The sequence below is a fragment of the Myotis nattereri genome (assembly GCF_964212035.1).
Source record: "Myotis nattereri genome assembly, chromosome: 3".
NCBI lineage: Eukaryota > Metazoa > Chordata > Mammalia > Chiroptera > Vespertilionidae > Myotis > Myotis nattereri.
In genome coordinates, this window is record NC_138077.1 from 196149554 (window position 1) to 196163586 (window position 14033).

At 44.4% G+C, this 14033-nt stretch overlaps 1 protein-coding gene across 1 annotated transcript in view; it reads right to left on the bottom strand.

Moving 5' to 3' along the window:
- KPNA6 (karyopherin subunit alpha 6) overlaps positions 1-13044 on the bottom strand; it is a 38823-nt gene extending 25779 nt beyond the window's left edge. The window contains exon 1 of the mRNA XM_081086340.1: positions 13026-13044. Within this exon, the coding sequence (XP_080942466.1) occupies positions 13026-13029 (4 nt within the window). The 5' untranslated portion in view covers positions 13030-13044. The remainder of the gene's footprint in view (positions 1-13025) is intronic.
- Between the last annotated feature and the right edge of the window lie 989 nt (positions 13045-14033).

Sequence of the window (14033 nt, forward strand, 5' to 3'; positions counted from 1 at the left end):
CATTGTATCTCCCATTTTAAGGCCTCTTCCTTAAAGCATGTAAGAAACCTGATTCTTCTCAGGCTGGATTTGTGTGTGTGTGTGTGTGTGTGTTTTGTTTGTTTATTTTTAAACTGGCCTCTCTGACTTTTCACTAGGAATTCTCTAGCAAATATGCATCAACATAAGATTTCTGGGTTAAAACACTATGGCCACATGCCAGTAATGAAAGAGAAAGGAGTTAAGAGTGTACTGAGGTATAGAGTCCATAGCCTCAGTGAGCTAGTAAGATCTGATATGCCAAACACTTTGTAGATATAATCCCTAATCTTCACAATAATCCTGAGAATACATTTTACAGATGAGAAAATTGAGACTCAGAGGTTAAATAATAAACCATGATGCTAAAAAGTCAACCCTTGCCGAAACCAGTTTGGCTCAGTGGATAGAGCGTCAGCCTGCGGACTGAAAGGTCCCAGGTTCGATTCCGGTCAAGGGCATGTACCTGGGTTGCGGGCACATCCCCAGTAGGAGGTGTGCAGGAGGCGGCTGATCGATGTTTCTCTCTCATCGATGTTTCTGACTCTCTATCTCTCTCCCTTCCTCTCTGTAAAAAAATCAATAAAATATATTTAGAAAAAGAAAAAAAAAAAAATGTCAACCCTGACCTAGTTGGTCCCAAACTCCAGGTTCATTTCATTTCCTGAAAAGGAAAAGACTGGTAACAGCAAATCCATCAGAATTCTGGGTTGGGGACTGTCTCTCACCAATAAATAAACAAATCTGCTCACATTCCAGAATTTCAGTTAATCACAAACTCAAATGCCTTGTAACATCTAGAGGTTAATGATTTTTAATAAAGCAGTTACAATAATAAAGCAGGGATTGCACTCATAATCAATTTTTACGTTGTGCCAGCCAAACAAAATTTGACAGGGGGACTTACTCCTGACTGCTGGATCTTGAAGTCATAAAACAAGAGGTGGCCTGTGCATGCCTGTTAAGCCTTGTGAATGCTCTTTATATATGATCCTCAGTGTGTGACACCAGCTTTGGTAATTAAATTAAAAGCTTACATTTTATTGCTTAATTCTACAAATTAAAATTTGTCATGATTATGTCAAGTGCTGAAAAGAGAAATGTCAACAAGACCTGAATAAACATCTAGCAGCTAGTTAAGTCTAAGTTATTTTCTCACATCAAGTAAAAGTTAAAAGTTCACTAAAAATAAGAAACTTATTTTTTTTCTATGGTTTTGCTTTTTCTGAAGAATAAACAGTTCTGGATAATTTTAAATTTTGATTACATTATTTATATATTTATAAATGCTAACTTGCATATGCAACTTGATACATTACAATGTATATAAATAAATAATATTAGAAGTTACATAGTAAATACAGCTATCAAATTTAGTTAAGTGCAAATAGTTTTTCAATTTAACTTTTTTTTTTTTAATATATTTTATTGATTTTTTACAGAGAGGAAGGGAGAGAGATAGAGAGTTAGAAACATCGATGAGAGAGAAACATCGATCAGCTGCCTCCTGCACACTCCCTACTGGGGATGTGCCCGAAACCCAGGTACATGCCCTTGACCGGAATCGAACCTGGGACCTTTCAGTCCGCAAGCCGACGCTCTATCCACTGAGCCAAACTGGTTTCGGCTCAATTTAACTTTTTTTTTTCCTTTTAATTAAATCTTTATTGTTCAGATTACATTTGTTCCTCTTTTTTCCCCCCATAACTCCCCTCCTCCCAGTTCCCACCCCACCCTCTGCCCTCACTCCCCACCCACTGTCCTCATCCATAGGTGCACGATTTTTGTCCAGTCTCTTCCCGCATCTCCCACACCCCTTTCCCCCCCAAGAATAGTCAATCCATTCCCTTTCTATGTTCCTGATTCTATTATAATCACCAGTTCATTCTGTTCATCAGATTACTTATTCACTTGATTCTTAGATTCACTTGTTGATAGATGCATATTTGTTGTTCATAATTTGTATCTGTACCTTTTTCTTCGTCTTCCTCTTCTTAAAGGATACCTTTCAGCATTTCATATAATCCTGGTTTGGTGGTGATGAACTCCTTTAGCTTTTCCTTATCTGTGAAGCACTTTATCTGACCTTCAATTCTGAATGATAGCTTTGCTGGATAAAGTAATCTTGGTTGTAGGTTCTTGGTATTCATCACTTTGAATATTTCTTGCCACTCCCTTCTGGCCTGCAAAGTTTCTGTTGAGAAATCAGCTGACAGTCGTATGGGTACTCCCTTGTAGGTAACTGAGTTTCTTTCTCTTGCTGTTTTTAAGATTCTCACTTTATCTTTTGCTCTTAGCATTTTAATTATGATGTGTCTTGGTGTGGTCCTCTTTGGATTCCTTTTGTTTGGGGTTCTCCGCGCTTCTTGGACCTGTAAGTCCATTTCTTTCACCAGGTGGGGGAAGTTTTCTGTCATTATTTCTTCAAATAGGTTTTCAATATCTTGCTCTCTCTCATCTTCTGGCACCCCTATAATTCTGATGTTGGTACGCTTGAAGCTGTCCCAGAGGCTCCTTACACTATCCTCGCATTTTTGGATTCTTTTTTCATTTTGCTTTTCCGGTTGGGTGTTTTTTGCTTCCTCGCATTTCAAATCATTGACTTGATTCTTGCGCTCCTCTGGTCTGCTGTCGGGAGTCTGTATAATATTCGTTATTTCAGTCCGTGTATGCTTAATTTCTAGGTGGTTCCCCAATATAAGATCGAGGGTCTCATTAGTTTTCTTGTAGATCTCATTAAGTTTATCGGCGGCTTCTAAACAGTTCTTGAGAGACCTTAAAAGTGTGGTTCTGAACTCTATATCTTCCATTGACAATTTTGTCCTGTTTCTTTGTCTCCGCATTTTGTTATGCTTCCTTGGTGCACCCCCTAGTGGTCTTTGTGCGTAGTCTTATAGTTAAACCTTGATTGTTGTAGCTAATACCAGGGAGGGATTGACCTCCAGGCCAAGTGGCTATGAGAATCAGCTGTGTCTGCAGTGAGAGAACTTCTGTCCTCTAGGGAGGTGCTAATCTAGCCTTTGCCTGAGGCTATCCGGCAAATGCCTCTGTGCAGGGCTTGGGCAGGGCGGGTCGCACAGGATCAATAGGGTGGGCCGGAGAGAGCAGTGATGGCGGCTCTCAGTCCTGTCCCCAGGGGCTCTGCCTCTCTGAGTCCCAGCAACGGCTGCAAACCTCAGAGAGAAAGCTGCACTCGCTCTGACCGAAGCCAGACAGTCCTGCTTCTCCCGTTTGAGTCTGGGTCTCTAAAGACTCGCCTGTATCTGGAGTTCAGAGTCTGCGACTCCCTCCCGATTGAAAACGCCAACCGTGCCCTCCGCCGCCAGCCCGGTCCGCGCACTCCGCACCTCAGAATTTGACTTCAGCACTGCGCCTCCTCTGAGTGTCCGTATGTGTTTCTCTTTCCTCCTAGTTGTAGAACTTCCACTCAGCCAGCGTTCCTGTGGTTCTGGGTGATGTCCCTTCCGTTTTTTGGTTTCACTTTTGAAGTATTTGTTCAAAGCAGCAAACTCCGGTGTTAACCTATGCCGCCATCTTGGTTCTCCTCTCAATTTAACTTTTAACATCAAAATTTGTTTAGTCATTCTTAACCCTGCACTGAATAAAAAGCAAGCTTTATGCTTTGTCTCTTTATATATAAAGCAAAGATGCCGAAACCGGTTTGGCTCAGTGGATGGAGCGTCGGCCTGCGGACTGAGGGGTCCCGGGTTCGATTCCGGTCGGGGGCATGTACCTGGGTTGCGGGCACATCCCCAGTGGGGGGTGTGCAGGAGGCAGCTGATCGATGTTTCTAACTCTCTATCTCTCCCCCTTTCTCTCTGTAAAAAATCAATAAAAAAATATATTAAAAAAAAAAAAAAAGCAAAGATATACTTATTATATGTAAAAAGGTATAGAGTATATGCATTAACATTTCATGGGAGGGATGCACAAGGGGGAAAAGTGTTCAAAAAGGCTCCTTAGGTGGGTGATAATGAAAGAAAAGGTTGAGAAACACACTGATATAAGGGATTAGGGATTTGTCCAATATCTTTTTAGCTTTTCAGCCAGAAACTTGGGGAGTCACCCTGGACAACTCGTTTTCCTTTATCCACCACCCAATCACTAAGAATGGCCATCTTTATTTCCTAATTTTTTCTGGACTCTCTTTTTCTCTGTTCCTACTATCATTGACCTAATTCAGGTCTTCATGATGTCTTGCCTAGACTTTATAAGAGCCTCTTTACTTGTTTCTTTTTTCTTTACTCCATACTTCTTGAAAGTTTGCCTCTCCTCTCTCATTTCTTATTCCACTCCAATTTGCTTCCATGCCATTGAAATATTTTGTAAAAGCCACTGATCAAATAAGTGCATAATGCTAAGGTTTACCTTTAATATAGGCATGTGTATCGTATATGATAAAAGGCTAATATGCAAATCGACCAAACAGCAGAACTACTGGTCCCTATGACGTGCACTGACCACCAGGGGTCAGATGCTCAACACAGGAGCTGCCCCCTGGTGGTCAGTGCACTCCCACAGGGAGAGCGACGCTAAGCCAGGAACTGGGCTCTTGTGAGCGCAGTGGTAGTGGCAGGAGCCTCTCCTGCTTCCGTGGCAGCACTAAGGATGTCCAGCTGACAGCTTAGGTCTGATCCCCACATGGGCCTAAGCCGTCAGTCAGACATCCGCCGAGGGCTCCCAGACTGCGAGAGGGTGCAGGCTGGGCCAAAGGACACCCCCCCCCCAAGTGCACGAATTTCATGCACTGGGCCTCTAGTGTATTTATATATAATTGCCAGTATTAATAGGCCATATATAAAAATATGTATGGCCTATTAATAATTGCAATTTTGATCTGATAGCCACATTTTCCTGAAGGAAGTTTGAGAATTATACCAAGCAGGTGAGGCCACTAGCTCATTCATATTTAACATACTATGTCATATTGTAGTCTGTGTGCCTAATTATAAGAGGATTTATAAGTTATCTAGTTTTAACTAAATTAAGATCCACAAAATGAATAAATGGTTTAGAATCCTATCAAAAAACTAAATGGAAAACAATCCTATATAATAAAGCCTAATATGCTAAGTGTCCAACTGTTTGACCAGTCGCTATGACACGTACTGACCACCAGGGGGCAGACGCTTCGACTGGTAAGTTAGCTTGCTGCTGGGGTCTGATCGGGACTGGGCAAGACAGACTGGACATGCCCTGGAGCCCTCTGTGGTTCCTCCCTAGCCCCGATCGTGCACCAGTGGGGTCCTTTGGCCTGGCCTGCACCCTCTCTCAAACCAGGACTCCTCGGGGGAAGTCGCAGAGCCGGTTTTGGCCTGATCCCCGCAGGCTAGACCGAGGGACCTCACCGGTGTACAAATCCGTGCACAGGGCCTCTAGTGTTAATATAAGCACAGCACTAGCCGGTTTGGCTCAGCGGATAGAGTGGCCTGCAGACTGAAGGGTCCTGGGTTTGATTCCAGTCAAGGGCACATGCCAGGGTGGCGGGATTGATTCCCAGTAGGGGATGTGCAGGAAGCAGCCAATCAATGATTCTCTCTCATCATTGATGTTTTTCTCTCTTTCTCCCTCTCCCTCTTCAAAATCAATAAAAATATATTAAAAAACAAATAATATAAACACAAAAGGAACAAAAGAATAGCAGAGCTGATGTCTCTAGAAATATGAAGCTACTAGCACCAAAATTACACCTGCTTTCACAATAAAACAAAACAACATATATAATGACCAGCTAATCAGAACTAAGTCAGCCAAAAACTTTAAATATCTAGAAGACAATTTAAAATATGGAATTATGGCAGGCACGCTCTTTTTCTCTCTTGAGCATGCCCACGTCTTTCCTCCTCTCCTTACCATAGGTGCGTTCTCTCTGCCTTGCTTTCTCCTAAGCTCAAAGGGCCCTTCTTTTGCTGATTTCCAGAGCCCTCACAGCCCAACAGGCTCACCTTTCCTAATTTTATGACTTTCTAAAACTTTTGCTTGTAATTGAAAAAATATATATATATGGATTTACAATCTCTTGTTCATCTCACTCCAAATGGTATGTTTAAAAATAATATCCACTGCCCAGACAGTGTGGCTCAGTGGATTGAGTGTCATCCCATGCACCAAGGGGTCACTGGTTCGATTCCTGGTCAGAGCACATGTCTGGGTTGCAAGGCTTGTTCCCTCGTAGGGGTATGCAGGAGGCAGCTGATTGATGATTCTCTCTCATCACTGATGTTTCTCTCTATCTCTCCCTTTCCCTTCCTCTCTCTCTAAAATAAAGAATATATTTTTCTAGGGGACTGTCTAGGGCAGGGGGATAAAATGGACACATATGTAATACCCTTTGTAATACTTTAAGCAATAAATAAAAAAAATAAAAAAAGAATATATTTATTAAAAACTAAAGAAAACAACAACAACAACAAACTACGGAGCCCTAGCCAGTTGTGATCAGTGATGCAGCAGCAAAAGTCCCACTGATAATATCAAACGGAGTCATAAAGTTTTCTGTCGGACTATCAGTGTACATGTATACATTAAAAAATAAATGTATCTTTCATCATCATATACTGTGTTTTTGTTGCTCGAATGAATTTTATTATTTCTTCAAGGTACTTCACATACGTACACCTTAAGAGATATCAAGCAGGCGTAACATGTTCTCAAAAAATTAGGGTTGGCATGCAGAAGAATTCTGAGTCAGAGATTTTGCTGGTTTTGGCACACACTCACAAAAAGGTTGCCCACCCCTGCTCTAGGGGCATGTGGGAGAGGCAACCAATCAATGTGTCTCTTGCACATCGATGTTATTCTCTGTCTCTCCCCTTCCCTAACCCTCTCTCTAAAGAAACAAAATCAATGAAAAAAATATCCTCGGCTGAGGACCACCACCACCAACAACAACAATAATAATGATGCCTACTGAATACAAAGTGCTATGGGATCAGCACGATGTTTAAAAATACTTGTCTTCATCCTTTTAATATGTATTTTTATTTTTTGTTTTTGTTTTTTTTAAATATATTTTGATTTTTTACAGAGAGGAAGAGAGAGAGATAGAGAGTTAGAAACATCGATGAGAGAGAAACATCGATCAGCCGCCTCCTGCACATCTCCTACTGGGGATGTGCCTGCAACCCAGGTACATGCCCTTGACCAGAACCGAACCTGGGACCCCTCAGTCCACAGGCCTACGCTCTATCCACTGAGCCAAACTGGTTTCGGCTTAATATGTATTTTTAAATACACAGAATTTGGTAAAATACATAAAATATTTAAGAAATATTTTATAGCCCAGCCAGCCTGGCTCAGTGGGTGAGCGTCAACCTATGAACCAGGAGGTCAATTGCAGGAAGTAGATTGCATGGGGCTCTCTAATTGGCCTGCCAGTCTTTTTTTTTTTTTTTTTTAAATATTTTATTGATTTTTTTACAGAGAGGAAAGGAGAGAGACAGAGTCAGAAACATCGATGAGAGAGAAACATCGATCAGCTGCCTCCTGCACACCCCCCACTGGGGATGTGCCCACAACCCAGGTACATGCCCTTGACCGGAATCGAACCTGGGACCTCTCAGTCCGCAGGCCGACGCTCCATCCACTGAGCCAAACCGGTTTCGGCTGGCCTGCCAGTCTTCGTTTGGTTGATTTCATGCAATTACCCACTATAATTTAAACTCTAGGGATTTCAATAGGAAGATAGATTTTTGTCTGTTTGTTCACCACTGTATTTCCAAGGCCTTAGAACAATCTCTGGCACATAATAGGCATTCAATAAACATTTGCTGGCCCAGCCAGTGTGGCCCAGTGGTTGAGTGTAGACCTATGAACTAGGAGGTCATGGTTGATTCCCAGTCCAGGCACGTGCCCAGGTTGCAGGCTCGGTTCCCAGTAGGGGGCGTGCAGGAGGCAGCCCATCAATGATCCTCTCGTCATTGATGTTTCTTTCTCTCCCTCTTCCTTCCTCTCTGAAATCAATAAAAATATATATTTTTTTAAAAAGGTTGAACCCCACAGAATTAATACCTAGTCGTGGGACTAGGTTGTGAGAAAAACTCACACAAAGCAATTTAGAGAAGACCTTAGTAACAGAATAACTGTGTTAACAGTATTCAACAACTGCCAATATAGAAAGGCAAGAAATGAGTAAGAAACCAAAGATAGATATCCTTTCTATCTTATGCCCTAGTATCTGGGTCAACGATCACCAATAACAAAAATGCAGGCCCTAGCCAGTTTGGCTCAGTGGATAGAGCACTGGCATTCGGACTGAAGGGTCCCCGGTCGATTCCAGTCAAGGGCACATGCCCAGGTTGAGGCCTTGATCCCCTGTAGAGGGTGTGCAGGAGGCAGCCAATCAATGATTCTCTCTCATCATTGATGTTTTTATCTCTCCCTCCCACTCTGAAATCAATGAAAATATATTTAAGAAAAAAAAATGCAGGAAAAGAAAGATAAGAAGGAGGAGTGAGTTTGGTGCTTGTGAGATACTTAGTGATTGATGGTTTGGTGCCTTCTCTGCAAGAAGCTGTTATGAACGGTAGGGTGGGTGGACAAGGCTGGAGGTAATGAAAAGAAGAGAGATGATGGGCTAAATGACTTCCTGACCTAGAAGTGTTATTACCAGTTAGAAAGGCTTTGTTACTTGCACCCAAAAGCAAACTAAAAGTGGTCTTCAGTATACTATTTAAGGGCAAAGATAGGACAGTTCCAAAGTTGGCTAATTCAGTGACTCAAAAACACGAGACCAGATTCTTTCCCTCTTCTCTACCCTCACCCTTACAACAGCCTATTCTTATAAATTCTGCCTCATGAATCTAGCATTGCTAATGGCAATTTCAGAGTCAGAAAGGGCTTTCCTTTCCAGAGGCAGAACATTGTCCTTCAGATAGCCCATATTTTGGTTGGAGACATACCACCTGAGTAAGTAGTTCCTCTATTTGCTATCTCTGACCTTTCACAAGTTACTGAATCTCTCTGTGCTTCAATTTTCTCAACTAGAACATGAGAATCTGAGAATTAAATGAGTCAATATTACAGTACTTAGACACTTAGATGTTAGGCATTTAGACCTAAAAAAAAAAAAAAATTATGGTACTTAGTGCCTAGCACATAGAAAGTTCTATATAATTTTTAACTATTATTATAGCCTTTTCAGCTGTCTCTTTTTGAGGTTGTTTGGTGATATCTGAATTAAAATACAAGCTGGCAAAAAATAATAAATAAAACCTGGCAAATCTCTTTTAAATAAGGAAGGCTTTCCCAGAAGTCACCCAGACTTCCCTTCACATCTAATTAGCCAGAACTGTATCACATGCCCAGGCCTAAATCAATCACTGCTTAGGGAGCTAGAATTACAATGATTGGTTTAGAGCAGGGGTCCTCAAACTACGGCCCGCGGGCCACATGCAAATACAAATATTGTATTTGTTCCCGTTTTGTTTTTTTTACTTCAAAATAAGATATGTGCAGTGTGCATAGGAATTTGCTCATAGTTTTTTTTTAAACTATAGTCCGGCCCTCCAACGGTCTGAGTGAACTGGCCCCCTGTTTAAAAAGTTTGAGGACCCCTGGTTTAGAGTTTATATTAATCAAGACCTATCGCTGGGGCTGGGAGGGGCTTCCAGATTCCTGGTTAGCAAGATGGCAAGGAATGGTGATAAAACCACCACTGTCTGCCAACACTTAGTCTTGAGAGGTTATGGTCTCTGCCAGGGAGGGTTAGAATAAGTAACTTCCAGAACTCCAAATATCACCCCTCGGCTCCTAATGGCAGTGAAATCACTACAAAGGTCTGGTAAGGCTAGTGGAGTTTGGCACAGGAGAAACAGCATCGCATATAGGGCAGAGCTCAAGGAGAGTACACCAGAGAGGCGGTGAAATACAACAGGTTCTACATTTACGTGGGTGTGGTGCAGGCCACCAGCCTTGGACCATCACCTAATCCAGCCGTGGGCAAACTACGGCCCGCGGGCCGGATCCCGTTTGAAATGAATAAAACTAAAAAAAAAAGACCGTACCCTTTTATGTAATGATGTTTACTTTGAATTTATATTAGTTCACACAAACACTCCATCCATGCTTTTGTTCCGGCCCTCCGGTCCAGTTTAAGAACCCATTGTGGCCCTCGAGTCAAAAAGTTTGCCCACCCCTGACCTAATCTCAAAGCCTCAGTTTACTCATTTATAAATGAGGAAAACCCAAACTAACTCAGATTTAATGTTAGGATTAAATGTAGCCTTACATTAGTTTCACTCCCATGGTATAAGGATCAGCCAAAACAAAAGGTCGGAAAGACAGGGTGGGACAGGGAGAGGTACCTGATATGGAGTTGGGGAGACAAGGGGAGGCAGCCTGACTCTAGATTAAAAATCCCTTTCAGGCCCTGGCTGGTTTGGCTCAGTGGATAGAGCGTCAGCCTGTGAACTGAAGGGTCCCAGGTTCAATTCTGGTCAAGGGCACATGCCTGGGTTGCGGGCTAGGTCCCTGGTGGGGGACGTGCAGGAGGCAGCGGATCAATGACTCTCATCATTGATGTTTCTATCTCTCTCACTCCCTCTCGCTTCCTCTCTGAGCAATAAAACTATATTTAAAAAAAAAAAAAAAAAATCCTGCCAAAACCGGTTTGGCTCAGTGGATAGAGCGTCGGCCTGCGGACTGAAAGGTCCCAGGTTCGATTCCGGTCAAGGGCATGTACCTGGGTTGTGGGTACATCCCCAGTTGGGGGTGTGCAGGAGGCGGCTGATCGATGTTTCTCTCTCATCGATGTTTCTAACTCTCTATCTCTCTCCCTTCCTCTCTGTAAAAAATCAATAAAATATATTAAAAAAAAAAATCCCTTTCAGGACCTTGGTCAGGTTTTGTTGCTCCACTGAAGAACTTTCAAAGTCTACTGGAAAAGAACTACTTTACTTCACACCTTAAGTCTTCCAAGAGGCTTATGTGCAGCAAAATAGGTAAGAATCTCCCTTCTGGCTTTACTACTTACTGTGTTATCTTCTCTGAGGTAGTTTCTGTAAAAATGGGAGTAAATCGCCACCAAATTTACTTCACTGAACTTAAACTAAACAGAAGCTCCTGCAGCGGGTCTCAACCTGTGGGTTGCGACCCTTTTGGCGGTCGAAGGACCCTTTCACAGGGGTCGCCTAAGACCATCCTGCATATCAGATATTTACATGACGATTCATAACAGTTGCAACATTACAGTTATGAAGTAGCCACGAAAATAATTTTATGGTTGGGTCACAACACGAGGAGCTGTATTTAAAGGGCCAGAAGGTTGAGAACCACTGACTTAGAGGCACCAGTATTCCTGAACTCGAGGACCAATACAAAATCTGTAACATTAAAGCCCCTAAAATTTTTCGATACATAAAGCAGCAGTTACAAAGACAGGCATGTCAGCCTTAGCGGAGGATTCTGGAAACCAGAGTACTTAAGAAAAAGGAACTAACACTACTGAAGGTGGACAGGAATCTGTCCTGATACGTACGGAGCTCTTACTAGGCTTCCGACACTGTGTTATATCCTTTGATAACACCGCCCCCTTGTTCTGTCTAGAGAGGAGGAAAGGAAGACTCAAAAAAAAGAAAAGTAACATTTATTGAGGATACGCTAGATACTTTCCATGTGTTACTGCATCGGACACCTAAGTGACTTCTCCGGATGCGAGCTAGGAAGCAACCGGCAGGATTATAATGCCAGATCTGATTCTACAGTCACTGCCTTGCAGCTCAAGGGAACAATTTATGTTTTCTCAGGATCAGGGATCTTCCAAAACTCAATCCTAGAGTCTCATTTAGCGCACGCGCGAGCACACACACACGCACAATATTTGGGGTTAGCAATTCAATTTGCAGTTTTTCAGTTTCGTTCAGACTAAAGATTTCAAAGTGGTCCCACTAGCAAAAAAACAACCACCCCCCCACACACCCACCTTTACAACTTCGGTTAAAAGCTTTCTTTCACCCTTTTCCCAGCCCAACCACTAGGGGGCCAGGCTATTCACTAGGGTTCTGGAGGAATCACCCCGTTTTAGGCACCGTGTGACCTTGGGTGAGTTACCGTACCTCTCGAAGCCTCAGTTTCCTTATCTGTAAAATAGGGACACCAGTAGTCTCTCCCTCCTTAGGTGGCGCGCATTAAGTAAAACGTGACATAGACACACTCAGAACAATACCTGCACATCGGAAGTGCTCAGCAAATCTTTTTTTTTTTATTTTTTTTAATTTTTCCTGGAGAGGAAATACCACTGACGTTTCTGTCCCTAAGTCCAAAAGCTTTGCCATCGTAGTCTCCCTGAGCACAAGCCTGGCCGGCCGGCGTCCCTTAAGAAAGAGCAACAGGTCGCTTTTCCTCCTAAGTCCCCGACCTACCTACGGCCACAGGTGCTGGCCTTTGGTTTTCTGCCACCGCGAAGGGTGTCACTCAGCCCCACCGCACCTCCCCGTTTCCGCCTGGGCCGGGGAGGTTCCAGGCCTTCGGCCGCCGAGCCGTCTCTGGCATGGCGACCCTTGGTTACGGGCCCGGAGCCGGCGCGCCCGGCGTCTCCGCGCCGGGGGACTCCGCCCGCGACGCAGGTAGGGTTTCCCTCCGCTCGGGGGCTGAGCCGCTGAATACGGTCAAGACGCGCGTCGGCCACGCACACGCCCGGAGGCGGCTCCGCCGGCACCGCCCGGGCCTGCGGCGGGGAGCCCGGCCCCAAGTCCCAGTCTCCACCGCGCAGGCCGGAGGGTCGGCCCCTTTCTAGCCCCCAGCGAGGCTTGGGCTCCGGCCCAGGGACACCACGTGGGGGCTCCCGGCGTGGCAGCGTTCCCGGAACCAGCCCCCAAAGACTGCTCCCCGCAAGGGGCCCTAGCCCGCTCCCTAAATAGCCTGAGCGGCACTCCCGGCCTGGCTTCTCCCCAAAACCTAGGTGGAGGGGCCTCAGGCATCCTCTGCAGATTGCAGACAGCCTGTCGCCAGACCCCAGGCCCCGAGACTGCCTCGGCTGGAGCTCCCAGTTGCCTGGTTCCCTTACTCACCCATCGCGGCTCCGCTCGCTCCTACTTGGCGGCGGCGGCGGCGGCGGCGGCTTCGGCGGCAGCTCCAGCAGACAATATGGCGGAGCCGCCGGACGGAAGCCCCAAACGGACAAACAACCTAACAGTCAAGCCCGGGAAGAAATGCGCTCTCAGCCCCACAGGGTCGCTGACACACGAGAGCGCATTTAAAGAGACTGCAGCTACTAAAGGCGGGGAATAGGGATGGACTATGGAAAGGGTGGGTGGAGAGAGATTGCTATCAAAGCCAATCATAGACTCTGCACTGGGTATGAATAGAGGCTCCCTTGAAGAGGCGAAATGACTGTGCTCAAGGATATATACAGAGAAGAAAATAAAGAAGACAAGAGTAACCAGGATTACAATCTTATTGGGAATTAAAATTAGAAAAATGAGACCAGTGCAGTGCTTTATAGTTGGCAGAGCTACTGTATTTCATTTATTTTCGCAGCAAGCTCTCTGAGGGCAGAGGTCGGTTCTGTATTTTTTTCATCACTATCTCCCAACACCCAGTACAGGGTCTGGCACATGGTATGGGCTCCATACATAACCGCTGAGTAAATAAACAAACTAACAGGTCTGTGACTCACACAAAGCATGGAAAGCGATTTCCCTTTTTAGAGATTAGGAAATGGGAGCCTTGAGTGTTTTCATGCCTTTTGAATCATGACGTTTTATGGCTGGTACAGATTAGGCCTCTCTTTTTGCATGACAGGCCCGTCCTGTTCCTCACCCGAACACACAGGAAAGCTGACTTCAAGTCCCTGGTCCCAAGGGGAAGCTGTCTTTTGGAAGCAGGATGAGGGATCTGGGCTTCTAGGTCCTGACACAACAAATTGCCAGCTAAGGGAAACAACTCGAGAAGTCAACTTTAAAACTCAGGGTCAGGAAAGGGAGTACTATCTTTCTCTTTCTACTGCCACTGCTCAAGGTCGGACCTCTTCAGTACCTTCTGCTCTATTTTGCCTGCCTCCTCACTGGTTCCCTGGC